The 27,653-nt window shown below is 49.0% G+C and overlaps 1 protein-coding gene across 6 annotated transcripts in view; it reads right to left on the bottom strand.

Annotated features, from left to right (window-relative positions):
• Adcy9 (adenylate cyclase 9) overlaps positions 1-7,590 on the bottom strand; it is a 123,135-nt gene extending 115,545 nt beyond the window's left edge. For 2 of the 6 annotated variants that reach the window (XM_087571386.1, XM_087571389.1), the window contains exons 1-3: positions 7,428-7,590; positions 6,902-7,158; positions 4,982-6,717 (exon numbers count right to left, since the gene is read on the bottom strand). In XM_087571386.1, the coding sequence (XP_087427512.1) occupies positions 4,982-6,674 (1,693 nt within the window). In that variant the 5' untranslated portion in view covers positions 6,675-6,717; positions 6,902-7,158; positions 7,428-7,590. 6 annotated transcript variants of the gene reach the window in all.
• Between the last annotated feature and the right edge of the window lie 20,063 nt (positions 7,591-27,653).

Here is a 27,653-nt window from a genome sequence, read left to right as displayed (position 1 = left end):
GGAGAGTCCACTACGGCTTCCTTCACAAATTCCCAGTCAAGTTGAGGCACGGGGTGGCTGGTCCGACACAGTGTAGCAGGTTCAACAGTAGGACATCATCTCAGCTTTCCCTGGTGTTCCTTGGGGAAACCTGCCCCTTCCCCTGGCCATCTGCAGGTATCCCTTCCTGTGAAGCTCAGCTCCTTCTCTTTATAAAATCCCCCTGGTGTTCCAGGTCCTGTTTAGGGAATTCTGAAGTGTCGCAAATGCAAACTGCACATGAATGCCAGAGCCCAGTGGATATGGTGCCACTTTGTCCCACTCTTTTTGTGGCCACCAGTTTCTTGTCATCACCAAAAAGGTAGCCACACCGATGAATGATGACTGGGTAGACAAGCACACCAAAATCCCACCAGAAACACCAAAACCATGACCACCAGACGCACTTGCACACAGTGTACCCAAGCATAGGAAAGTCAGTGTGGCTTTGCACCTCTGGCCGGTCAGCAGAAACAATTATTATGAATCTTGTTCTTAGTTTTCCTCCCTCTTAGTAATTCTACCCAAAAAGATTACCTTTTCTCCCTCTGTATTCCATCAGGAAATCAGCAAACCTTATTCTTAATTTCCTTGCCAAAAGTTAATTCACTCAAAAGCTTATCTTGGGAATTAACAGCTGTGTGCGTCTTATTGGAAGCCATGTAATTTGGTCCCAAAGGGCCTGAAAAGACTGACATAGAAAAGGCCAGGCACGGCAGCACATGCTAGAACTGGAGAGGCTGAGGCAGGACTGCAAGCTTAAGCCCAGCCTGGGTTATACTCACGCACACTGCTTAGCAAGGCATCGTCTCAGACAGACGGAACTCACAGGGCCGCCTCTCCACAGTTGGCTTTGGTCTCCTTTGCCAGCTGTGAAGCCACATTTTCTGCTTCATCTTCTCTAAGCCACTTGCTTCCTGAGAAGCTGTGTCTCTGTGTGTATGGGAGATGCTACCCTAGCACGTACGTGGTGGAAGCTGAGTTTCTCTCCTGGAGGCCTCACAGCCTGAATTTTGGGGAAATGTCTTTATCTGTATGACTAACAGTGCAATGGCAACCAGGAATTCTTTCTGTGAAGCTTAACCCTCTCCACATGGAGGGGGAGAGGGCAGCTGGAGACAGTTTCACTTTCTGCCCCCCCAGAACTCCACATCTACCACAGGAAGAAGCAAACCTCTGGATAGCAGGCCTCAGCCATTGGTGGCAGCACACAGAATGGCCAGGATCCCTCTAGCTTTGAGGTTTATCTCAACACTACAGCAGGAGCACTCTTCCTGTGGCTCAAATTTAGCTGTTTCGCCTTGGTTTCATAACCGCTGTTACTCTGTGGATCATTTCCAAAATCTTGGGCTTCTCAATTAACCCACAAGCTAACTCCCCTGTCTGAGACTAAGAGAGCCAGTTGTTCATTCGAACTCCAGCCTCCACATGATGAGAACAGGACGCTTTATCTCTTGTACCCTATTGTAGCCCCAGAACCCAGAACTGAGTCAAGGTTTCCAGACCTGTTCAATCTTCTTCAGCCAGATCCGTCTCCCTCCTTCTCACCACAGCAATGCCATGCCGACCCTTCTTTAATCCGAAAATCTCCAGGCCAGTTCCAGAAACCTGAAAGGCTCTCTCACTTTCAAACTATGAAACCGCCACACCCCAGCCCAGCCTCAGATTAAGCCTGGCTTGGAGTCCTATTGGGTTATCTTAACACAGCTAGCACCTGTCCCCTCATCTCCACCGACACTTCCCCTCAGGCTGCCCCCGACCCTCTCACCGAGGAACTGTTCAAACAGCACATTCATCTCCAGGCTCATCCCCCTTCCAGGCCACGAGCACCAGAACTGAGTTCTCAGCTCGAGATCACCAGGGCTTTTACATAAGCCCCAACCAACTCCTCAGGTCACCCATTGCCTTCCCAGTCCCGATGAGCTGGGTCCAACAGCCCAATCCTACTGAGAAACACGAGTGACAGCCTAGGCCCAAGCTGTCTGCTCTGTACTTAGAGTTCTTCCTTTGCCTACTGTAGAGCTTGGTCTCAGGGCTCACTCAAGCCCCTGTCTCTCTCTGTGTCCCAAACATACAGACACACTCTGCAACAACTCTGCCAAGGCTGGGACTGCCATGGGTCTGTTCACAGTGGTGGACAGACATAGGAGTGTTATAGTCGGGGGAGACAGACAGACAGACAGACGAAGGAAAACAGAGGGAGAAAATATGAACGGGAAGAAATAAGAGATCAGCATTCTATTCAGGTCCTTTGGACAGAACTGGCCTTGCCATGCTGCCACAATTCCAGAATATGAAGGGGGATAAGAAGTAAAGAAGGTAAACACTTTGAAAAGGGCTCGGGGAGCTGAGCAGACAGACGCTACTGCTAGAGTCCTGTCCATGCGGTTTTTCAAAATGAGCAGAGGAAAATACATACATACATACATACATACATACATACATACATACATACACCAGTCTTGAGAAAATGGTTCAAGGAGAGAATACTGAACTTAAAAATCAGCAACGGGGGGGTGGGGATTTGGCTCAGTGGTAGAGCGCTTGCCTAGGAAGTGCAAGGCCCTGGGTTCGGTCCCCAGCTCCGAAAAAAAGAACCAAAAAAAAAAAAAAAAAAAAATCAGCAACGGTCCAACCCAGCGTTCTATCTCATCTGAGCCTTCTATCTTTTCTTCCTTCCTTTCCTCTGCTTCTTCCTTTCTCTGTCCATTTACAAACTTTTTGTTCGTACATAATGCACATTTCTTCTTAAGTTGGCTTACCAAGTTTACACTATTAGAAACAATTAAGTTTATTTGCAATTAAACTTTAAAAAAGAAAAAAAAAAAAAACATCGCCCAACCCCTACCCGGGATTTCTTTTCGTATTTTTTCTTGAGGGGATTTCTTTGAAACCCTTGGTCTATAAATTAAAAGGGGAAAAATATCACCAATAAATTAACAAACACTGGTATTTCCAAGAATTCTATGACTTTAAAACTTCCAAATACAGTTAAACTACACCTATTGTTTCTGAAATCCAAAGGCTACTTCACACAAAGTACGCTATGTCACAAAACTGCCTTGCCTCCGCTGAGACCCACACATTCAATCTTTACACACACTGCACTGCAGTGTGGTCCAGCACCACAGCCTACAACTGTGCCACAATCCCCAAAACCACCAAAATGTCAAGGAGGGCACCAGGACCATGAAGCCCCAAAGCAGGTGCCACAGTCATAACTACAAAGTCACTTGTCATAGCGAGATCTTTCCAAGGGAACTCAAAGCGTCATTTGTGAGCTGGTCAATGCCCACATTTGAATCTCTCTAAACCAAGGGAAGTCTCTGGTGAAATTTCTCCTGCTATGTCCATAAATAGTTTAACAACTAACAAAAACTCAGGAGAAAGAAAACCCTCCCTGTCCAGAGAAGAATAAATGACAAGAGAGCCCAGATCACAAACTCCCTCTGAACTCTCTTCAGTGCTGTAAGGCAGACAGAGCACACTAGTACAACTCAGCCACTCTGTGATTTCCCTGTCCGATATAAGCCGTCACCTCTCAGTTCCCTCTCCCGGGGATTTTTAATTGTGTAATTGTGTGGCATTTGGGTACCACAGAACACAATACAGCTTTAATGTAGCTTTTCAAAGTCCATGCGAATTCTTTATATACTTCTAAAATAAATGTCCCTTTATAAATCCTGAAGATTTATAAAGTGGTAGTGCATACATTTAATCCCAGCACCCAGGAGGCAGAGGCAGGAGGATCTTGTGAGTTTGAGGCCAGTCTGTCTATAGAGCAAGGGCTACAAAGAGAAACCCTGTTTCCAAAAAACAAAACAAAACAAAAACCCAAAAACAAAAATAAAAAAGTATAGTAAAATACAGGGACTGTTTAAAATTGCAGGGAAATGGGGCAAGAAATGTAGCAGATTACTAAGGATACTTGTTTCAGGTCCCATTTTACTCATCCATTTCCCAGACCTCAGAGACTTTTGTCCTATATAAAAATAAGAAAATAGGGGCTGGGGATTTAGCTCAGTGGTAGAGCGCTTACCTAGGAAGCGCAAGGCCCTGGGTTTGGTCCCCAGCTCCGGAAAAAAAGAACCAAAAAAAAAAAAAAAAAAAAAAGAAAATAAACTAAAGTAAGATGTAACTCAGCAAAAATTCCAAGGTCAGTAAGGACCTTGAGACTAAAGACAAAGAACTAGATGTGAAGGCTCTGGGAGTAAGGGAGACATTAAGAACTCCACCTCCAAAGCACCTCGCAGCTTGTGGAGTTGGGAGTTCTGAAATCTGGGCTGTATGAAGCCAGGCAGATACAGTAACAAAGCACTGAATGAAAGCTGAAAGACAGAAATGAAAACTCAGGAGAGTGGGGAAGAAGGGAGGGAGGGAAGAAGGGACGCATTGACTGATTCAGGCAAAGGTACTGTGTGCTGACAGGCACATATGTCTAATTCTCCAAGATCCTACAGAAGAGTCAGTCTTCTAGCCCAATTTTGACCATAACCAAAGCAAGACCTGAAGAAAACAAGGGGCTCGTTGGGGTTGACCATTTTGTCAAAAGAGATAGGGAAACATCTGCCCTGCTCAGGATTTCAAGGCAATTCCTTTAAGTGTTAAAAAGTTGCAACTTCCAAAGGTCTCTGATAACCCACACACTTACCCCACCCGGCTTTCCAGCAGAATTTCTGAGACTCTGCAGCCAATAGGCAGGGTGTGAGTTTTCAAAGTCCTCCTTCCTTCTAAGGTCTTATCTAGGTCAGCCCTGTCTCCGTGTCCCTGTCTGCAGTGTGACTGGGTCTGTAACATCCGACTCGCTAGGAAAAACAAGCACAATGACTCCCCACAGCCAGTTGTCCCGAGACAACCGACTGCCTGCAGACAATAATGCTGGACAGGTTAGGATTTCCAAGTGCTGTTCATATCGTGGGGTGCAAGCAGGACAGGGAGGGAGGTGCCAAAGAAGAGCACATACCTTTCAACTGGTCAGCGACCACACTCTGCCCAAGACGCTCCATAACTCTCCCATCTTCCATTTCGTACCTGTCGTCTAAGTATTTTGCAGTGGCCTCGGATATGTGGACTTTGCCGGCCACTCCCAGCTGCTCCATGAGGTTAGCCAAGTTCACATCATTGGACCACACATCAAATTTAAACCTCCTCATGCCCAGGATGCCACACAAGACCGTCCCCGTGTGAACCCCGACTCGCATGTTCACCATCTCTTTCTTCTCCTGGCAGAACTGCTCGATGGCTTTTATCATGCCTAAGCCCATCTCGATACAGCAGTAGGCATGGTCTGCCCGGGGCTCCGGACACCCTGCCACACAGTAGTAACAGTCTCCCAGGGTGCTGATCTTTTCACACTTGGTCTCCTCGCACAACCGGTCGAAGCGGCCGAACAGATCATTGAGTAGCCCTACCAAGGCGTGAGCAGATTTGTTAGCACTCATCTTGGTGAACCCCACGATGTCTGCAAATAAAATACTGACTTCTTCAATCTGCTGCATCTTAAAGGGGCGGAATGCTATGGGCGCTTTCTGGATGGAGGCCTTCTTCTTCCTGTTCTTGGGACTGGAGGTGGCGTGCCTCTTGACAGAATTCTCGCTCTCCTCATCCCCCTGCTTCATTAAGTCGTCAGCTATGATTCTCGGCATCACGGAGTGAATCATCCTCTCCTTCAGGGCTTTCTCTACTTCCAGATCTTTGCCGTGCATAATGGATTGTCCTACCTTGAGGAAGGTGCTCCTGGACCTCACCTGAGACATGACAAACAGATGGATCCCAATGGCATGGATGCACACGTGGAGCAGGGCTCTGCTCAGCAGCTCCCAGTGCAGGGCCCCGGGGTCCGGGGAAGGAAAGCAGTCTTCATTTCGGAAATGGTAACCGAAGGTCTCAAAAAGGACAGAATAGACCACCCCCAAAAACAAGCTCAGGTACAGAGGTAAATGCATGACCGTGTAAAGCAAAAAGAGCACTTCGATGCACATGGAGAAGCTCCCCACTTGAGATAAGCAAGTGTCCGCCGCCTTGGCCGTGAGAGTATGATTGGGGCTGTCAACACGTCCCGACAGAGGTGTCCAAACCTGAAACTGCGCAGCCAGGGTCAGGGCGAACACCAGCAGGGTGAGAGCCAGCGAGGTCCACGCATAATGCCGGGCGTACAGCTTGGTGAAAGTAAACAGGAAAAAGCCCACACATACCACCAGGAAGCACAGAGCCGGGACCACCAGGACAATCACTTTGGATCTCATGTGGACAGCGAAATAGATGCTCCAGAGAAGGCAGGCGAAGCCCACATAAAAGAGTGCGTACCGGAAGCGGCGCTGGGTCTGCGGAAAGCAGCGCTCCAGGCAGGCCTCCTCCAGGTTCACGGAGTCGAATTTGGGGTCCCACCACCGGCTGGAGGCCCTCTCGAACAGCTGGGGCAGCTTCTTCTGTCTTCGCAGGCGACCCCCGCCGCCCACCCGCCGGGGAAGGCCCCCTGAGTCTCCCGAGCTGCTACAGCTGGAGGAGATGCTGTACTTGCAGTGCTTCGGGTGGGTGTTGGAGGACAGCTGCTTAGGGTTGATCTTGACCCTCACGCTGTTGCTGTCTCCGCTTGAGTCGCAGCTCACCTCGGTGCTATGGTGATGCAGCAGCTGCTGGTGGGGTGAGGAAGCCATGTTGCCGAGCTCTTGGAACCTTTCCCGAACAGGTCAGGGGTACCTGCAGGCAAAAGCAGCAGAATTAGAGCGGCCTTACTACACACACTCCCGGAGGGCCACGAGACCCGTGCCTGTGGCGAGTGCGAGCTCTGGCGAGCCACTTGGGAAGGCACCATATGTTCACAAAAACTGCCCATAAAGGCGAATAAAAGCGCCAAGGCAAGCGAGAACCGCACCGGCCGTACCTGGTGCTCCCGGGGTTCTCGTGCGGCGGCCGCGCTGAGTCTTAAGTCCCTGGCGCGCTGCGCTGCGCTCCCCCTCGGGCGCCGTCGCCCGCTGGTGGCCTCTCCCCGTGCGCCTCCAACTGCAGCTCCAGAGGGAAGTTCAGACCTTGAGCGCTCCGGGCACCAGGAGCAGCTTTCGCAAAAACAACTCGGCCGGAGGCGAGCAGCGCTTCATCCTGCCGCAGCAGCGCCCGGTGCGTCAAAGCGCGCGGGCCGACCTGCGGCTCCTGCGGCGTCCCGTCCCCGCGCCGCTGAGCACCGGCGGGCTACCCTGCCCGGTGCCCCGGCCCGCGAGCTTGCGAAGCCCGAGGGCCGCCGGTCCGAGCAGCCGGTCTAGCAGGGCCTGCTGCCCGCAGCAGAACGCGCCGCACCCCTGCCCAGGGCCGAGCTCGGGGCACTGCGCCGGTCCCTCCGCGGACCGCGGTGCGGGCTGCCGCAGAGTCTGACTCCCCCGACGCCGGCCGGCCCGCACGCCTGTCGCCTGCACGCCGCGCCCACGCCCCAGGGGCCCTGCCCGAGCTACAGATGCCGCTGCGGCTGCGCCCGCCGCCCGCTCTCCCGCAGTCACTGCCTCATGTCGGAAGAGCAGCCGCCGCAGCCGCCACCACTACCATCTCCGGCCCCCTCCCCCTCCCCCTCCCGCTGTCACTGACAGACGCGCGCCCGCGCCGCCCCTCTACCCTGCCGCAGCGCGCACGCGCGGCCCGCGCACGCCACCGCCAAGCCCGGGACACGCGCACCCGCAGCGCGCCACCCAGCCTAAGAGCGCGCTCCGGGCTCGGGGCTGCAGCGGGGCGGGGCCCGGCGGACGCGCTGTGGGCTCCGCCCTCCGCCCCGGGCCGCTCGGCGCCTTGGCCGCCTGCTGTGGGCACCAGGCCTCCGCCTTCCTCCAAGGCCTTGACTGCCTCTGACTACCCGCCCCGCAGCCTGGCCCCCCAAGTCCGCACAGGAAGCATCCGAGGGCAGGTTACCTTTTGGATACAACGAAGTTTTCAACCCCTGGCTTTTGTGACCTCCCCTTCTGCCAGCAATAAAGGCGTGTTCCCAGTGGCGCTAGGCCCCTCTGAACTTGCTTAGGGATGAAAATAATCATCACCAGCCAAGCCGCCTCTGATAGCTTCTAAAGTCAGCGCCACTGAGAATCACCTTTTCCAACCCCTGGGGAAGTTTTCTGAAGACCTCTCATCCTTCACACGAACAACTGTTTTTTCCCTCTCCACAGGAGAAACTTTCAAAGAAATCAGCTTCCCATGAACAAGTTCTACACTGGTCTGTGTAAACTCCGGCCCGAATAAACACAATCCTATATTCCCTGGTCCCACCCTGGCCGCCTCACGGTACAGTGCTTTTCTGCCAACCCCAGGGGAATGACTCTTCCTTCCCACAACTCTTAGGCCCATCCCAGAAGTCCACACTCACTGTGGAATTATAGGAAAGTAAAATCTATGCAACCGAATATTATTCAACTATAAAAATGAAGCACACTTACTACAACCTCTGAGACACACTGGGTAAAAGAAACCAAACACAAGAGACCACATGTTGTGTGGTTGTTTTCATGTAAAATGCCCAGAACAAGCAAATCCACAGAGAGAATACAGGTGATGGATGTGTGATATTGACGACACTATCAAGCCCGGGGCTTCCTTTGGGGTGATGAAAAAGTCTGGAACTAGCAGATGAACTAGCAGGAACAGAACGCCGCGAGTTCTGCAGAGGGTGCACGCGTTATGAATGTACCGGTCGGTGCCTTTGAATTGCTTTAATGATAAGTAAAACAGCACAAATGATGGGTTTTATGTGGTGTGCATTGCACCAGAGTAAACGGATAGGAACTTTTTAAAGTAAACGTGTCACGGCTGATATGTTCCAGCCCAAAGTGCAAAACCTCCACCTAATTGTGAGAAAGCACCCGAGGAAGGAACTTAGTCCGAGAAATACTCCACAGCCAAATTGCCCGGAGAACAAGAAGAGACAGTAGGAAGGAGGCTGGTGAAACATGCAGTTTGTTTAATGGCATTCTGATGTCCCATGGTTACCTAAGACACTAACATTAGGGGAAACTGAGTGTAAGGCGCAGAGGAACGCCCTAGTATTTCTACAACTTTCTCCTAACTCTAAAATTATTTCAGAATAAAGATAAAAATGGAGGTTTACTGAGCAGTTACTATGTGCCTCTGTATCTGAGGTTTGGAAAACTGGAACACACAGCAAAAGCTAACAAGCTCTAGTGGTCAGCTGATACTGGCCTGAATGCCCCAGTGCCAGAGACCAGGGACGCTTTCCCTCATGACCTGTTGCTGACCACAACCCCCGAGGAAGACATTATTGCCCCTCACTTAGAGATGTGAAGACGGGTACTGGAACATAACGCGACCAAAGTCCCACAAAGGGCAATAGTAAGTTCGTGTTTTAAAAGCAGACCTCAGATTTTGGAAGCTATTACACTCTTGAAGCTCACCGCAACCTGGCACTGGACCTGCCCATCTCCTCTCTCAACCCACCTTGGTGAGAGGCTCTGAGGGGCAGGTCTCACCATTTCCATTTTTTCTCCCTTAAATGCATTGCTGCCTCCCTTCCTGGTCACCTTAAAAGATGGGAAAACTCACCTGTCCGCACTTCTCCTTGCCTCCCACAGATCATCTCAATGCACCCATCATTTACAGCAACTTTTAAATCCTTATGTCACCCTGCTAGCGGCAGGGCACATCAGTTGTTGGATGTGGGAGATGAGCATACTTATGGCTTCCCTTCTCTTGTCTGTGTGTTTCTGGAAGTGGTGAGGCTGCATCCCCTGCTGTCGAAGCCTACAAGCAGCCAGAGATGCCCTCTAGGCTACGGTGTGGATCATTCTGTAGGGCCTCGAGGTCTGGGACTAAGATACCAGCACTGTACCTAAGCCATTGGTACAGTGATGTGCGTTCGTATCTTTCCTATGCTGTGGAAGGATGATTGGTTATGAGGACAGGATCGACTCTGCCTGGAGACAGACTGGATGTAACAGAGAGTTCTACAAAACAATATTAATCATGATGGCACAATGCTAAAAGCCAGAGGGATCCACAGAAGAGTCTTACTTCTCCATCTCCACAAAGTACAAAGGCCTTCATACCTAGGATGTATGGGATAGATGGAATGGCTTTCTCCAAACACCCAACACACGGTGCTACCAGATCCACCAGATCTCTCCATCTCAGATTCGCTAAGAGTGTACATTCTGACCCAGTATGAACTAGAATGTGTTTACACAAACTCTACAAACACTTACAGAATGCTTTACCTGTCCCAGCCTCTGATCTCACTTTCCCTCATATGTAAGGTTCCCTGCTCATTGAGAACTTTGATGGCAAAGCATAAGAAACCACGAAAGGGCTGGGAGATGCTCAGTTAGTAAAACACTTGCCTCAGGCACACAAAGACAAGAGTCCAAATTCCCCAGCACCCACGTGAAAGGTAAGAGAAAGGACACACCTATAATCCCACACTGGAGAGCCAGAGACAAGGGGATTCCCAGAGCTCGCTGGACAGCTAGTCTTGACAAACTGGTGAGCTCTGGGGTTAATGAGAGAACTTGTCTCAAAAATTAAAGAGGAGAGTGACTAAGAGAGACACCTGACATCAACCTCCGGTCTCTACACACAGGTAGATAGATACACACACACACACACACACACACACACACACACACACACAGCCTTGAGAGAAAGTAACATGTTGACTGAGTTCTGGGCAGTCATCATGACAGACCCTGAGATCTTAGCAGTGCCCATGTTTTGATAGTCAGGAGGGCAAGGATGGTGCAGAGCCTCCCACTGGAAGATGCAATCCTCTTACTTCTGTTGAGTCATCCCCAAGGCTGCCAATGCAAGTTATGTGTACAACCGGAGAGGGTGAGCTTGTCAGACACTACCACACTTTTCTACCATTGACTTCCTGGTAGTGTTCATGCGTCTTGAGTAGCTGCCTTGACGTTGACAGGGCCAGTTGTCCCAGACAAGCAAAGAAGACTGATTGAAGACTACCCAATTCTTTTGCAGATTCCCTCATAATCCAAGAGTATTCAAACTAGCTATGGATATCCCCCAGCAAGTCTTCAGTGAGTCAATACACAAAATAAGAAAGATGTCTGGAAAATAATTACTCTTAGCTTCCTTTATCTTTATTGACTTGTTATTATTATTTCTAGCTTTTTTGAGACAGGGTCTCTGGTAGCTCAGGTTGTCCCTGAATTTGTCAGGTTGTTGATTCTTAAATTCTTGCTTCTGCCTCCTGAGTGCTGGGATTACCAACATGTGTCACCACACCCAGTTCGGCTGTTGTTAATAAGCAGGACAAGCAACACCTTATATAATGTTCATGTGTTGACAGATCTTTTCTACCTACACTTGAGGGTTTGCTCTGAACCCAAAACTAAAATCTCCTGGAGCAGGGACGACAAGCCCCCTCGAGTGACTGCTGTTCCAAGTAAGGAGGAGCTGGTTGGTGGCTTCAGCAAGGTAAACTTAGAGGAGGACTGGATGGGAGGGTCTAAGTAGGACATGGTGCCCATCACTTAGGTTTGTCACCTGGCCCAGCTCCCACTGAGTATTTGTTAAGCTTTTGTCATCCCCTTCCATGGCTGACAATGACAAACTGAAAAGAATGAATACATGAAGCTGCAGGAGCTGTGGAATGTTTTGAACAGTATCCTGAAAAATCCATGTCCACAGGGAACCTCAGAAGTTAACCAGGCTTAGACATGAGGGTTGGTTGGGGTGGGTGGAAGTAGTGGTGGCGGTGGTGATGGTGGTGGTGATGGTGGTGGTGATGGTGGTGGTGATGGTGGTGGTGATGGCGGTGGTGATGGTGGTGGTGGTGGTGGTGGTGGTGGTGGTGGTGGTGGAGGAGGTGGTGGTGGTGATGGTGGTGGTGGTGATGGTGGTGGTGGTGGTGGTGATGGTGGTGGTGGTGGTGGTGATGGTGGTGGTGGTGGTGGTGGTGGTGGTGGTGGTGGTGGTGGTGGTGATGGTGGTGGTGGTGGTGGTGGTGGTGGTGATGGTGGTGGTGGTGATGGTGGTGGTGGAGGAGGTGGTGGTGGTGATGGTGGTGGTGGTGGTGGTGGTGGTGGTGGTGATGGTGGTGGTGGTGATGGTGGTGATGGTGGTGGTGGTGGTGATGGTGATGGTGGTGGTGATGGTGGTGGTGGTGGTGATGGTGATGGTGGTGGTGATGGTGGTGGTGGTGGTGGTGATGGTGGTGATGGTGGTGGTGGTGGTGATGGTGATGGTGGTGGTGATGGTGGTGGTGGTGGTGATGGTGGTGATGGTGATGGTGGTGGTGGTGGTGATGGTGATGGTGGTGGTGGTGATGGTGGTGATGGTGGTGGTGGTGGTGGTGGTGGTGGTGATGGTGGTGGTGGTGATGGTGGTGGTGATGGTGGTGGTGATGGTGGTGATGGTGATGGTGGTGATGGTGGTGGTGGTGGTGGTGGTGATGGTGGTGATGGTGGTGGTGATGGTGGTGGTGGTGGTGAGTGTGTGTGTGTGTGTGTGTGTGTGTGTGTGTGTGTGTGTGTGTCTTGCTATGCAGCCCCGGTTGTCCTCAAACTTGCAATCCTATCTACTCCTTCTGAATGTTGCTATAGCATACCACCAAGCCTGGTTGAGACATGGGGTCTTTGCACACATGTAATTAATGAAGTTAGGCTATCCTGGATCCAGGTTGGCTTAAATCCAATGACTAAATAGGTGATTCAGAGGAACATGGAGAAAGGCCATGTACGGATGGAAATGGGGAGAGAGGAATGCACTGACAGATGCTACCAGAGGTAGGAGAAGCAAGAGGAGATCTGCCCAGAACAGGGCTTCTCAACCTGTGGGTTCCAACCCCTTGTGGTGGCTTATTTATATTGAATTCGTAACAGTAGCAAAATCAGAGTTATAGAGTAGCAACAAAATAATTTTATGGTTGGGGGTCATCACAACATGAAGAACTGTATTAAGGGGGTCACAGCATTAGGGAGCTTGAGAACCACTACCCAAGAACCTTCGGTAGGAGTGTATTGCCAGGCATTATGGTTCAGATCTGTAATCCTAGCACCTGGGAGGCTGAGGCTGGAGGATTTCCCTGAGTTCTAAGTAATCCAAGACTGCATCATCAAGACTCCATCTCAATAAATAAGACACACCACACACACACACACACACACACACACACACACACACACACACGAGCATGGCCCCACTAGCACTCTGATTTCAGAATCCTGGCCTCTAGATCTATAAGGGAGTAAATTGTTCTTGCTCTGAGTAACCTAGATTGTAGATTGTAGACAGTTTTTTAATGGGTTGGGAGCTTAATGCAAGACATTTCAAATTGCAAGAGCCTGACTTAGAGAACTGTTGTGTGACTCCTCTAACCAGAGCGAACAAAACCAGAGGATAGGTGGGTGGTGACCCCCCCACTTCCCAGCAGATTTGAGCAGACCTTCAGCACCGTAAGAGCCCAAGGTCTTCTGAGTTCCCAAGGATATCACAAGACCAGTTGGAAGCTGGAAGTTCTTCCTACTTCTATTCAGAAAATCTCTAAAGGACCCTGAAACATTGTGCCCATTTTATGGGCAAAGAACTGGAGCTAAGAAGTAAAATTCTTGGCCTGTGCTATTGAGCTGCCAAGAATCTTGTGGCTCCCAGGACCCGTGCTCTGAGATCAGGTGCAAGACTCACTCTTAACCCTTGGTCTTGGAACTTGCTTTTTGCCCTCCGTAAGTTCTCCCTGAGGTTGTAAAGTTTTACCAGGGTGTGGGGGGGGGGGTCTGTTTTCATCCATTGTGTCAGGCACTTCCTGCTTTCTTTCAGTTCATTTAACCCGGAAACTTTTCTTAAGTTGTGTCGTCGATTGTCGATGACTCCTGCACTCCACCTTCCCTTCCTGACACTCTAGTTATAATGATGACGTAGATCACTCTGCTCTAGAATGTTCCTTCGTCAATATCTTTCGGGTCTCATCCTTGGGTTAATCACATTTTCATGAATAAAAGCTCTTCCAGCCCACTGCCACTCAGCCGGAAAGGGCAGATGACTGTCTTATCCTGCAGCAGCTAAACCTTCAGTTAAAAGAGCTCGTTGAGAAAAGTGCCTGCCGTGCAAACCTTCTGAAGAGTTCCACTCCCGCATGAAAAGTGGAGCCATGGCATGGGCATGGGCGTGTGTGCCTGTGCCTGTGTGTTTGTGTGCATGTGTGCATGAGTGTGTGTTTGTGTGCATGTGTGCATGAGTGTGTGTGTGCACACTCGTGCGTGCACACACGCATGTGTGAGCACGAGTGCCTGAAATCCTAGCCCTGGAACTTGGCCAGTCAGCCCAGCTAAGCTGATGAGTTCCTGGCTTACTGGAGGAACTTGCCTTAAGAATTCTGGTGGAGAGAGAGAGGTACAGGAGGATAGCCATGATGAACTGCTGGCATGCATGCACACAGACACACACATGTGTGCAAACACAGGCATGCAAACCCAATCTTGGGGCCCTTTGAATTCATGTTTAACCATTTTAAGATTCATTACAGATGTTGCTGCACCCACTGGAATGAAGCTTGGTATTCACCATGGTAGGAGCCTGAAGCTTGGTTGTTAAGACCCAGTTCTGTTTGGTTGTTAAGATCCAGTTCTACACTGGGCTCATGGTAGTATAATATAATCATTAACATTATTCAAATATATGGTCGCAAGCTAGAAAAAATCCCAACAAACATCATGAACACAGAATGACTCCAAGAGGAAGTGCACACAGCAACACCGGAGACCGTCTACGTTGCTGGCTGCAGGCTGCACAGAGGCGTAACAGTTCTTGCTGGAGGTCTCTGCCATCCCAATGCATTTGTCATGTCCTGGTGGTTCCTGACAGGAATCTTACCCAAGCCATGATAGAAGCCCAGCTCTGACAGACATGGTGGTGCAGGCTTGTAACCCTGACACTAGGCTAGGCAAACAGAACCCAGGTCAACCTAGGCCTTGTCTCAAAGCAACAACAACAACAAAAGCCTCAGACAGAGACATGGCTCAGTGGGTAAGAGTTGTGCCAGTGTACGGGCCCGAGTTTGAATCCCCAGCACGCACATAAAGGCAGGGCACGGCCACACTCATGCCTTTAACCTCAACACTGGGGGACAGAGGCAGGCCGATCCTGACAGATCAGTAAGTCTTCAGTTCAGTCTCAAAAATAAAATGGAGAGTAATAGAGAGAAACACCCGACACCCTCCTCCAGCTCTACATGTGAGCATACCTGTGTATGTGCACACACGTTCCCCCACAAGATCACTATTCCGGGTCTTGTAGATCTCCTCACTATGTAGAGGAGGCTGTGTAAAGTGAGACCAGCCTTTCTGGTAAGAAGTGAGCAGCAGAGGCTCATGTAAGATTCCAAGATGTGGGGGCTGGGGATTTAGCTCAGTGGTAGAGCGCTTGCCTAGGAAGCGCAAGGCCCTGGGTTCGGTCCCCAGCTCCGAAAAAAAGAACCAAAAAAAAAAAAAAAAAAAGATTCCAAGATGTGTTCCCAAGCCATTTCCATGACCAATCGAAGTGCCTTGTGTCCACTAACTGCTTTTGGGCTCTTGATGGCCATAAGCTCATACCAGGGAGGAGTTGAGCAATGGCCAGAGGTGGGTATTGAGTAGTTCCACAGCTCCTCCTGTACCAGCTCTTTGTGATCATGCACGGAGTGTGTCCCCAGAGCACTGGACACATCCATGCCCCTGTGGTAAGCACATGTACTGGCTAGTTTGTGTGTCAACTTGACACAAGCTGGAGTTATCACAGAGAAAGGAACCTCCCTTGAGGAAATGCCTCCAAGAGACCCAGCTGCAAAGCATTTTCTCAATTAGTGATCAAGGGAGAAGGACCCAGCCTGTTGTGGGTGGGGCCATCCCCAGGCTGGTAGTCTTGGGATCTATAAGAAAGCAAATTGAAGAATTCACAGCTGAGGAACATCGAATGTCAGAGAAGCACCTAAAGGAATGTTCAACATTCTTAGTCATCAGGGAAATGCAAATCAAAACAACCCTGAGATTCCACCTCACACCAGTGAGAATGGCTAAGATCAAAAACTCAGGTGACAGCAGATGCTGGCGAGGATGTGGACAAAGAGGAACACTCCTCCATTGTTGGTGGGACTGCACACTGGTACAACCACTCTGGAAATCAGTCTGGAGGTTCCTCAGAAAATTGGACATTGAACTCCCTGAGGACCCAGCTATACCTCTCTTGGGCATATACCCAAAAGATGCTCCAACATATAACAAAGACACATGCTCCACTATGTTCATAGCGCCTTATTTATAATAACCAGAAGCTGGAAAGAACCCAGATGCCCTTCAACAGAGGAATGGATACAGAAAATGTGGTACATCTACACAATGGAATATTACTCAGCTATCAAAAACAATGACTTTATGAAATTCGTAGGCAAATGGATGGAACTAGAAAATATCATCCTGGGGTTGGGGATTTAGCTCAGTGGTAGAGCGCTTGCCTAGCAAACGCAAGGCCCTGGATTCGGTCCCCAGCTCCGAAAAAAAAAGAAAAAAAAATATCATCCTGAGTGAGGTAACCCAATCACAAAAGAACACACGTGGTATGCACTCACTGATAAGTGGATATTAGCCCAAAAGCTCAAATTACCCAAGATACAATCCACAGACCACATGAAGCTCAAGAAGAAAGACAACCAAAGTGGGGATGCTTCAGTCCTTCTTAAAAGGTGGAACAAAGGGGTTGGGGATTTAGCTCAGTGGTAGAGCACTGGCCTAGCAAGCGCAAGGCCCTGGGTTCAGTCCCCAGCTCTGAAAAAAAGAAAAGAAAAAAAAAGGTGGAACAAAAATATTCATAGGAGGGGATATGGAGACAAAATTTGGAGCAGAGACTGAAGGAATGGCCATTTAGAGCCTGCCGCACCTGGGGATACAGCCCATATATACACAGCTACCAAAACTAGATAATATTGATGAAGCCAAGAAGTGCATGCTGACAGGAGCCTGATATAGCTGTCTCCTGAGAGGCTCAGCCAGAGCATGACAAATACAGAGGCGAATGCTAGCAGCAAACCATTGAAATGAGAACAAGGTCCCTGTTGGAGGAATTAGAGAAAAGATTGAAAGAGCTGAAGGAGCTTGCAACCCCATAAGAACAACAATACCAACCAACCAGAGCTCCCAGGGACTAAACCACTACCCCAAAACCCATTGCTCCAGCTGCCTATGTAGCAGAGGATAGCCTTGTTGGGCACCAATGGGAGGAGAAGCTCTCTGTCCTGCAAAGGTTGGACGCCCCAGTGTAGGGGAATATCAGGGAGGGCAGTGGGAATGGGGGTGGTTGGGGAGGGGGAACACCCTTATAGAAGAAGGGTAGGGGGATGGGATAGGGGTCTTGTGGCCAGAAACCGAGAAAGAGAATAACATTTGAAATGTAAATAAAAAATATCCAATTAAAAAAGAAACAAAACAAAACAAAAACGCCTGATCTTATGGAGACATTTCCTCAATTAACATTCCCTCCTTTCAGATTACCCTAGTTTTGCAGGCTGATATAAAACTAGGCAGCCCAGGGAACATAATCACAATTCACTCAATGCTGTTTAAAGACATAACTTAACAGAGCTACTTATTAAACTAGCAGGTGAACAAAATGTTTTTTGATATAAAGAAGTAAGACTTGAGTATTTGTATGCTGTAGCCATTATTCTATCTGTGCTGTAACGTAAAGGAAATGTTTAATAAATGTTTCCACGATTCACATTTTAAGAAAAAGAAAGAAAGAAAGGAAGAAAGAAAGAAAGAAAGAAAGAAAGAAAGAAAGGAAGAAAGAAAGAGAGAAAGAAAGAGAGAAAGCAAGGAAGCAAACTGAGCAAGCCAGGGAAAGCAATCCAGTAAGCAGCATCCCTCCGTGACTTCTGCATCAGCTCCTGCCCCCAAGTTCCTGCCCTGTGTGAGTTCCAGTCCTGACTTCCTTTGGTGATGAACAGCAATGCAGGAAGTGTACGCTGAATAAACCCTTTCCTCCCCAGCTTGCTTCTTGGTCATGATGTTTTGTGTGGGAATAGAAACCCTGACTACAACCGCACACAATCAATCTGTGAAGCAGATGTAGAGTATCTGGGGGTTACCTGCCATCTTGGGGTGGGGGGAGAGAACAGCCATATCGTTTAAGGCAATGTCTGCATCCTCCTAACCACAGCTATAAGACAGTTAACCTTGAAGGAGCCAGCGGGTTTCCAGGGCTTGAGTTCCATCTGGGTTCTACTTGGTCACAGCAACGGCCAGACACGGGATCTTCTCTAACAGGCTGCAGTGGTGCTGAAAGGGATACATCTGTGGCTCTGGCAATATGCACTACCAACTCACACGGAGGTGTTATACTTCACAGGCTTTACTTCAGCATTCTGCATCACTCAGAAAAGAGTTTTGTCTTCCTCAAATGCAGTATATATCGGGGAGGAGTTGAGCAGATGGCCGGAGGTGGGAACTGAATCGTTCCACAGTTCCTCCTGCACCACCAGCTCTTCGTGATCATGCATGGAGCGTGTCCCCAGAGTACCCAACACATCCATGCCCCAGTGGTAAGCACTCAACCAGTCCATGGGCCAGATGTAAAGTATCTGGGGGTTCCCAGCCATCTTTCTTTCTTTGAACCTTTCATCCCTTTTTGGCTTAGGGTAGCCATTTTCTACATGGAGGGAGCTTAAGGCAACTACAACTGAAAAGGAAGCGAAAGATTCTTAAAGATTCATGCAATGGCAAATTCAAGATTTGTTCTGCTTTCTCCAAAGACAAAGGAAACCCAAGTCCTTCTGTGCCTCCCTCCACAGAGACTGTATACTTGACCCAAGTTCCTTCTAGTCCAGACCATGGTATCTTAGAAGCAGATATGAGGGTTGAGTCACTTCCTTCTTTTATGCCAAAATCTTTCCAGGGCATTCCACTTAGCCCAACTCAGGTAACTGGGAAGAGATGGGTAACTTTCTAGGCACCCTGGTGTTCTTTGGGCATTAACTCTTCAACTAAAAACAAGAGTTCTGCTTTTAAGCTATACCTGCCATATTTTAGAAACTAGGAGATTCTGTTTTATACTTTCATTAAAGCTGAAGGTCCTGGTCCTTGGAGTGGTACTGGATACCTAGAGTTTTTTTCGGGACTGACCCCAACCCCATGCAGGTAAACTCACCAAATTTAAACAGAGGTTGGCCCTACACACTATATTCAAAGTAGCTTGCTGAGTTGGTAAACTAAAAATAAACTTAAAAGATTCAACTGCTTCCCTCTACACAACAGACTATGAGTCAGCCTGTAAAAGAAGAGAAACTTCTGAGTCCACTACACTGGTGGATCTTGAAGACATTATGCTAAGCAAAAGAAGTAGAGAGCTACTAAAAAGGTACAGGTTCAGTTTTTATTTTGTTTTTTGTACTTCAAATTGCCTTTCAATACTTATCTGAGTGTACAGGAAGGCTCTGGGACAAGGGTTTATCTCATTTGTGATGCCGTGGTGCCCTGAGAGACTAACAGAGGACTCAATGTGACCATGCCTTGGGATGCCTCACCCTAACACAGAACAAGGAAAAAGCCCTCCCTGGAAGGTATCAAGGCTATGTAGGCACCAGGCCACCTTTGGAGGTAAACCATCTAGGAAGAACTGAGGGGCAGCTCACTTTGTGGCTGGGGTAGGCAATGATCCCTCAGATGGCAACTGGGTAACCGGGAGCCAGGCCCCCTCTTTAGGGCTCAGCTGGCTGGGGCCCTCTTATATTGCAGAACAATCAATATAAGAAGTGAAGAGGACACCAACAGCCTTAATGAAGACTGGTAGGATAGTCTGTCCCTTCATTGTGGAGCCATGCAGAGCCAGCAATCCACTGCAAGCAGCCAGCACAGCCCAGGGCAGTGCTCCCCTGGGGATGACATTCCAGGAGCCCTCCTTCTTCACGGCCACACCAGGCTGCAGTCAAGGGTGGGAACCAGGCTCCCTAACACTAAAGTTACTACCAGTCTGCGGTGCTCCGACCCTCATGGCATTGACACTACCTCTGAACTGGTGTCGAATTCTAACAGGGACGTGGTGAAAGTCCTTGACAGACAGGACTCTACTACCTATGACACCCATGCTGACACCCACTGAGATCATCCACTGTCCACCCTGGACAGGGCTCCTGAAGTTACTCCTCGGTTGCACTAGTCTGGCCCTGGCCCAGTTTTAGAGATGGATGGTGGGGACAGTTATACATACAATGTAGATACAGCAAACACTTACAGATACAGAGATACACCTAACAGTTAGAACGGTGTTGGGATGGACTGGATCGCATCGCCTCCAAGCTCATCTGTTAACACACTAAGCCCCACTCCCTCAGCACTGAGTGCACCGGAAAAGAGGGTGTTTGGAGAGGAGAAGTTGTTAGAGTAGGGCCTAACCCAAAATCCAAAATGATTGGCTTTATAAGAAGAACTTTGGTGGCAGATAGGTATATAGGGAAGACACGGTTAGAAAAGATGGCTGTTTGAAAACCAGTCTCAGAGTTCTTGCATCTAGAATTGTGAAAAAAGAAAAAAAGTTTCCTTTGGGTGAGCCGCCCTGTCAGTGATACTTTGTACTGTGTCCACCCTAAGAAAGTAACTTTATGTGAGACAACTTCTGTTATTGTTGTTGCTTGTGCTTTCCCAGTTAAGAAGCAGAATAATCACAGGCCCAGAATGTTCAGGAGAGAAGCGACCACCTGCACGTCCAGATGGCGACGGCTCCCCCCCCTCCGCCCTCCGCAGTCCAGCACAACCGGATATGAGAAGTGCCTGTGCGAGGAACCCATTAGGGAGGGAGAGAGGAGGAGAGTGACTGGACAGAGACTTAGACCAGCATCTTCAGCAGAGCAGAGCAGGAGCCATGACAGGCAGCCTTAGGGTCAAGAGGAAAGGTAAGCTCTGGGTAGGGGAGGGGTATGAACTCAAAGAGAAGCAGGACTTTCCGCCCCATTGTGTGGGAAGAGCTACTTTAAAACTTCCAGTTCCTCTGATCTTTCTTCTTTATGCCTCTCCCTGCTTCACCCCTCACCTTATACAACTGCCCCCCTTACACCTCTGTAACCAGGAATTTGGGGGAACAGGAATATCAAGTTCTTAAGATTCATGGGAATGGCCCTAGAACTGTTCTGTGACATGCTTTCATTCACGTGTCCAGCGCGAAGAACCTGTTCCCTCTCAGTATTCTAACAGCCTGGAGCTGACGATTCACCATAACGCAGTTTAAGGTGGGAGAGCAGGGACGGGTATAGGAAAGGCCGGTGTTGAAGCGACCTGGCTCCTGGACAAGGATCTCTCCATAGAGCTGCTGTAGGAAGTCAGTTGGTGACCATAGTGTGAGACCCAGAAGGCTGTGAGCTGAGCCTGGAGAAATGGCTCAGTGGCCAAGAGGACATGCTGCTCTTCTGGAGGACTTGGATTCGACTCCCAGCACCACCATTAGGCAGCTCCCAACTGTCTGTAAATCTAGCTCCAGAAGAGCTGACATTTCTGGCTCCACAGGTGCCAGTGCCTGCGTGCACACAGACACACAGACATACACACATGATTAAAAATAATAAAGATAAATCTTTTTAAATTTTTTGTTTGTTTTTCAAGACAGGGCTTCTCTGCGTAGTTCTGGCTGTCCTGGAACCCAATCTGTAGACCAGTCTGGGCTTGAACTCAGAGATCCACCTGCCTTTGCCTCCAGAGTGCTGGGATCAAAGATGTGTGTCACCACTACCAGGCTTTAAAAAAAATTTTTTTTGAGTTATGGGCTGAAAGACGGTTTTAATCTCCATTCTAGAGCCAGGTTTTATTTTCAGATTTATTTACTGCATGTAAATGAATATTTGCCTGCGTATGTGTATTGCATTGTGTATCCCTGATGTCTGTCGATCAGAAGAGGACATCGGATCCCCTGGAATTGGAGTTACAGATGGCTATAAGCCACCACAGGAGTACCAGGAATCAATGTAGGTCATCTGGAGGAACAACAAGTGCTCTAAAGGACTGAACCACCTCTCCATCCCCAGAGCCAAGTTTCTTCAATAAGCACAATTCAAATCTAGTTAATACTGAAGACTTGAGATCTTCCCTTTGCCCCTTCCACTGATTCGGATGGCACGAAGGCACTTTTGAAGGTTCCAGGGTCCAAACACACTGGGACACAGATAATAACTGTGTGACCAGGGTGTGCACAGCTTGGACTTGTGAGCATAGTTTGTAAACGTTTTGTGTCTAACCTCCTTCCTATGAGTCTCATGATAGTCTTGTGATGGGCGCCGGGGGAGGGGTAGGGCACTCCAGTCCCTGAAGTGAAAATGGGTGCAGGCAGAGCTCTTGGCAAGGCCATGCTGGGGTGTATCCAGGCTTGCACTCCATGTTTTCTGGTCCTATATTTTTTTCTGCTCTGCCCTGAGAGCAACAACCACCATTGACACTCACCTCCCCTGTGCCTGCCATTGTCCCTGTATAATTCCCCTCGGTCCTCCAACAGCCTTCAAGGAAATCAGGCTTTGGCCCACAAATCCGAGAACTAGAGCCTGGAGACCATCTCCACCACAGCTGGGTGTCCTGTGTTTGTCTGTCTCTTCCAGTTCGAGTCCCCCCAGTTTTTATTGGGTACCTGAATGCTGTGGAGCTAAGGAACAGGCTAGCCCAAACTGTCTCACAGGGCAGGGCAGGACAGCCAGGCAACACTGCACAGGCTTGCTTCTCTGTACCCCAGGCCCATGATGAGAGGCATTGATATATAAGGACCGCTATCAAATCACACAAGTGGGCAGCTTATGACAAAAGACACACGTTCACTCACAGTCTGGTGCCAGAAGTCTAAGATTAAGGTGCTAGCAGATTCCAGGGGAAAAACACTCTTCCTCTAATAAAGGTTCCCTCCACAGGCTCTACAAAAGGATACTTCCTTGGCCCTCAAGCCTCTAGCCCGTCTCGGTATGTCTTACCTGAGGCAGTCTGACTTTCATATTCATCTCTTTGCACACACCTCCCATACCTCTCTTTTTAAAGGATACCTGTGGGCAGGTATGATGGTATCCACCACTAATGCTGGCACTGAGGAGGCAGAGGCAGGAGGATCACTGGGAATTCCAGCTTAGCCAGGACTGCTTAGTGAGATCTTCCTACCCCAACCCTCACCCATCCCCACAAAATACCAAAAACCCAAAAACCTCCTGTGCTCCAGGATGTGGCTGAGTCAGTGTACTTACCTGCCTAGTGCGTACAAATGCACAAAGCCCTGGGCTTGCGTCTAGCACCACACAAAACCTGCTGTGGTCCTATCCTTGAAAGGTGGGGGCAGGGAGGACAGAAGTTGAAGGTCATCCTCAGCTACCTAACAAATTTGAGAACAGCCTGGGCTACGTGTTAGGTTAGTGAGCATGCACAGCAATCTGAGGAACTGGGGTTTAAGGTCAGACTCGGGGTAGAGAGGGGAAAGAAAGGAGAGAATGATTTGATTTGTCGTTAGATCCCTGGCTTTCTTATGTGCCCAAACGTCTTTTCCAAATGAGATCAGACGCACAGGTGCTCAGAGTTGAGAGGTGGACAAATCATTTGTGGGAGATGCTACCCACTTACTTCAAGGAAAATGCTGACTTAAGCCCACAGAGTCACTCTGTCCCTCAGGCCAGACCTTGGTGGGGCAGGCAGTGAGAAAGCGGCTTCCATCCCCTGGGGCCAAGGCTGGCCAGAGGCCAGCATGCTGGCTCTTGGAGCAACCAGTATGAGAGTTGTGGTTTGTAAGGGTCAGAGAGGCTGGAGCTCGGGGCAGCGTTGCTAAGACAGGGCTCGGATTGAATTCCTGAGCAACTCAGTTATCCAGAGAGGGCGGGGACCTGGGCTGATGGCCTCTGCTAGGCCAGGCCACAGTGCCCTCCTGGGGCTAACTAACCTCATTTGACTTCACAACCCAGAGCCAGGCTTCCTCCCCACTCCTTATCAGCTGAGGTTAGGACTCAGGGCCCTGTAGTCTGTGACAGAGCTTTGCATAAATGTCCAGGTATTCAAGCCGGGACAAAGAAGAGAGATGTCCAAGATGCCTGGCCACATGCAATCTGGGGTTTTACTCACATGCAAAAAACCTACTATTGTTTCCAACGAGTAGGAAAATGACACAGGCAGACAATGGAAAACTACCTCCGAAACCTGTAAACAGTCCATAAGTCTACGTTGGAAAGGCGTTCTGTGTGGGCTCTGAAAAAGGCAGCTAATGCAGTGGGCACTGCGGTGGGAGCTCCTGACCTCCAACCTGTTCCTCAGCTTCTGTGTGATCTTGAACCAGTCACTCAACCTCTCTCAACCTTAATCCTCTTTTCTGTAGACTGAAGATGACCACAGAACCCACACCATAGTGCTATGGTGAAGATTACGTCAAAAAGGCCAAAGAGAACTGAATGCAGTCAGTACCTGGTGTGTGGCGAATATTTAACTAACGCCTGCCTGCTACGAGCCTACCACACTGGAGGTAAGCCCTGAAGAAGCCCTGTGTGAAGGCTAAAGGTATCTGTCTGCAGGGTCAGGCTCTGCGACCTCAGCACATAAACAAACACCAGTCTAGATATTCCTAGGGGAATATTTTTGTTTGGGGATTGTTTTTGTTTTGTTTTTTCCCCTTAGATGTGTTTAACATTTAAATTGGTAGACTTTGAATAAAGTAGATAAGTTTCCATAACATAGGTGGGTTTCATCCAATCAGTTGAAAGTCTCAAGAGAAAAAGACTGGCTCTCTGAGGAAGAAGATATTCTGTCCACAGATTAATAACTGTAACAACAACTGCTCCTTGAGACTCCAACCCCCACAATCATGGCAGCCGATTCCTTAAAATAAACTGATATTTGATGATGGACATATAGATGATAAGGAAATGACAACAGGTAATAGATTTCTAGATACTGGTGACAGAAGATGGACGAATAGACAGACAGACAGACAGGCAGGCAGGCAGGCAGACAGACAGACAGACAGGCAGGCAGGCAGGCAGGCAGGCAGGCAGGCAGGCAGGCATTTTTAGGTGGGTAGGAGGTACAGACCTAGCTGTATATCTACTCCCTCCATGCTGTTTCTCTGAATAATAACTCTAATACCACAAGATTGGTAGCCAGGAGCCACAAGGACATTCTGCCAGGCAAAAATGTAGGCTGCACTGTGGGGGATGAGCAGGCTAGGAAAACCACAGCACAGGGCACAGGAGGAAACATCTGGAAATGCCACAGGAAAGGCAGGTTGAGAGGAGGCTCAGAGGTCAAACGGAAACCCTTAGGAGATTGATGGTGGAGTTAAGTGCCTGGAGAGTCCTTGACAAACTATGTTACACAGACTCACCAGGTTATACCTATTACCAAAATAGAGCCCGGGCAGTCAGAGAAGAGGGCTGGAGATGGGGAAGAGGTCTACCTCCTGCCCAGAACAGGGGACGTCACTCAGAAATGCAGGAGCCAGCCGCATCCTGGCATGACAGCACCTGGTCCAAAGTCACGAGGCAGATACACCTGAGAGGCTGGGGAAGGCCTGCAGGAGGAGCCAGGGCTGTTGAGGCTCTCCTCTGGAATCTGGGTGCGGCGCCCAACAACAGGGATCTGGAATGTGCTATGCTCCAAAGTGAATTCCTGGTGCATTTTTGAGACTCGGGTAATTCTCTAGGTAAGCTGTCCAGGTAAGCAGCATCCAGTGACAGGTTCTGCAAGGTGGGCAGAGGGAGGTGGCTTTGTCCTAGAGCCCTGCTCTCAGCCTGGTGTCAAATGAATGTCACTCCCACAGAAACTCCAAGGGCAGGCCAGGTCAGAAAGCCCCACTCACATGAGGCAACTAAACAGAAGCCCCTGCTGGCTCCCTGAGGAAATGGGCACAGCCTCTCTGGTGACAAGGTAGAGCAGATAGTTCTAGGGGCATCTTTCTTCCTCTTTATAAATATCTAGTTTCTAACTTATAATCCGCTTGCTCCAGCCTGCTGCATGCTGGGATTATGGGAACACACCACGGTCCCTGGCTTTGTGCCTGCCTTGCTATCATGTCCTATCTCTGCATCATCTTCCTCCTATCATTTAAGTGCCCAGATAGGACAAGGACAGAAGGAACCAGCCTAGATGCTTTAGAATGTCATGGCCAGCATCCTGTTTCTATTAGCATAGAGGCCTGACAATGCTAAATAGAAAAACAGTCACTGGTAAGATAGTACACCGTAATAACAATGTAAATGGCTGTGAAGATACATCTTAACAATCATTAAGGCTACAGTTACTGTGACACTGAATGTGTCCACATCATTGTACAACTACCATCTAACAAACTTCATCTCTTAAACACAGACCCCCCCCCCATGAAAGGTGAACGTCCCCAAGTCCATGACTATTCTCTCTCTTTTACAAAATTATTTTATAATTTGTAGTTCTGTGAGCACTTGTGTGTCTGTAAGGCATCTACATGGGAGTGCACTGCCCATGGAGGCCAAATGATTTGGATTCCCTGTAGCAGGACTACCTGATGTGGGTGCTGGGAACTGAAGATGAGCCATCTCTCCGGCCCCTTTCTCATGTTTGTGTGTTCTACATGTGCTATGAACTCACATGTATGCATATACATGTGGAACCCTGAAGGTGATGTTCAGTGTCTTCCTCTATTACTCGCCACTTGTTCACTGAGGCAGGGTCTCTCACTACTCTTGACTCTGCAGAATTTAGATAATCTAACTAGTCAGATTTCTCTTTTTTTTCCCCCCCTTCGGAGTTGGGTTCCGAACCCAGGGCCTTGCGCTTCCTAGGCAAGTGCTCTGCCACTGAGCTAAATCCCCAACCCCCACTAGTCAGCTTTCTCAGAGCATCTCCTCTCTCTCTCTCTCTCTCTCTCTCTCTCTCTCTCTCTCTCTCTCTCTCTCTCTCTCTCTCTCGTGCTGGGATCACAGGAGGACACCCACGCCCATCTGCCCACTTAGGAATCTCGGCTCTGGTCCTCAACCTTTCAAAGACAGATCTTTATCTTTTGAGCTATCTCCCCAGCCCAGTCTGTGTTCTGTTTATACATAAATTTGACCATTCTAGAAAATTCATACAAGTAAATACCTCAAGAATGGTTTATACGCGGGTTATCCCACCTAGCATACCATGCCTGGTGTACTGTGTGGTTGTATGTTCTGTGTCTCAGTTGGCTTGGGTTTGGGTTTTGAGGCAGGATCTTGTTCTTGTCACCCAAGCTAGTCTCAAATTCCTGAATGCAGGTGACTGTGACCCTGCTCCCTCAATACTGAGAAAGAAAGTTTCATTCGCTTTGAAGGCTGTTATCTTGAGATATGGGCATATACCCTCTGAACTCTGTTTATCTGTCTGCACCTTCACTTACAAACGCCCTGACTTGTGCATAACATGAATACTCACATACAAATGACTGCTTTCTAGTCACAGTTCCTATAAATAATTTCCTCCCCACCCCCCCAAAAAAAACTATTCCTTTTTTTTTCTTTTCTTTTCTTTTTTTCAGAGCTGGGGACCGAACCCAGGGCCTTGCGCTTGCTAGGCAAGCGCTCTACCACTGAGCTAAATCTCCAACCCCTCTTTTTTTTTTTTTAATGTGAAAGACTTTAACAAAAGGGTTTCCATACTCTGTCATGATATTCATGATCTCTCCCAAGATCTCCGCTATACTATGCAATGTCTACCTTCACCCAATTGTGGCCATCTTGACTG

Source organism: Rattus norvegicus, chromosome 10 (genome assembly GCF_021556685.1).
Source record: "Rattus norvegicus strain SHRSP/BbbUtx chromosome 10, alternate assembly SHRSP_T2T, whole genome shotgun sequence".
NCBI lineage: Eukaryota > Metazoa > Chordata > Mammalia > Rodentia > Muridae > Rattus > Rattus norvegicus.
The sequence above is the reverse complement of the archived record's forward strand: the minus strand, read 5'-3'. Positions and strand labels throughout refer to the sequence as shown.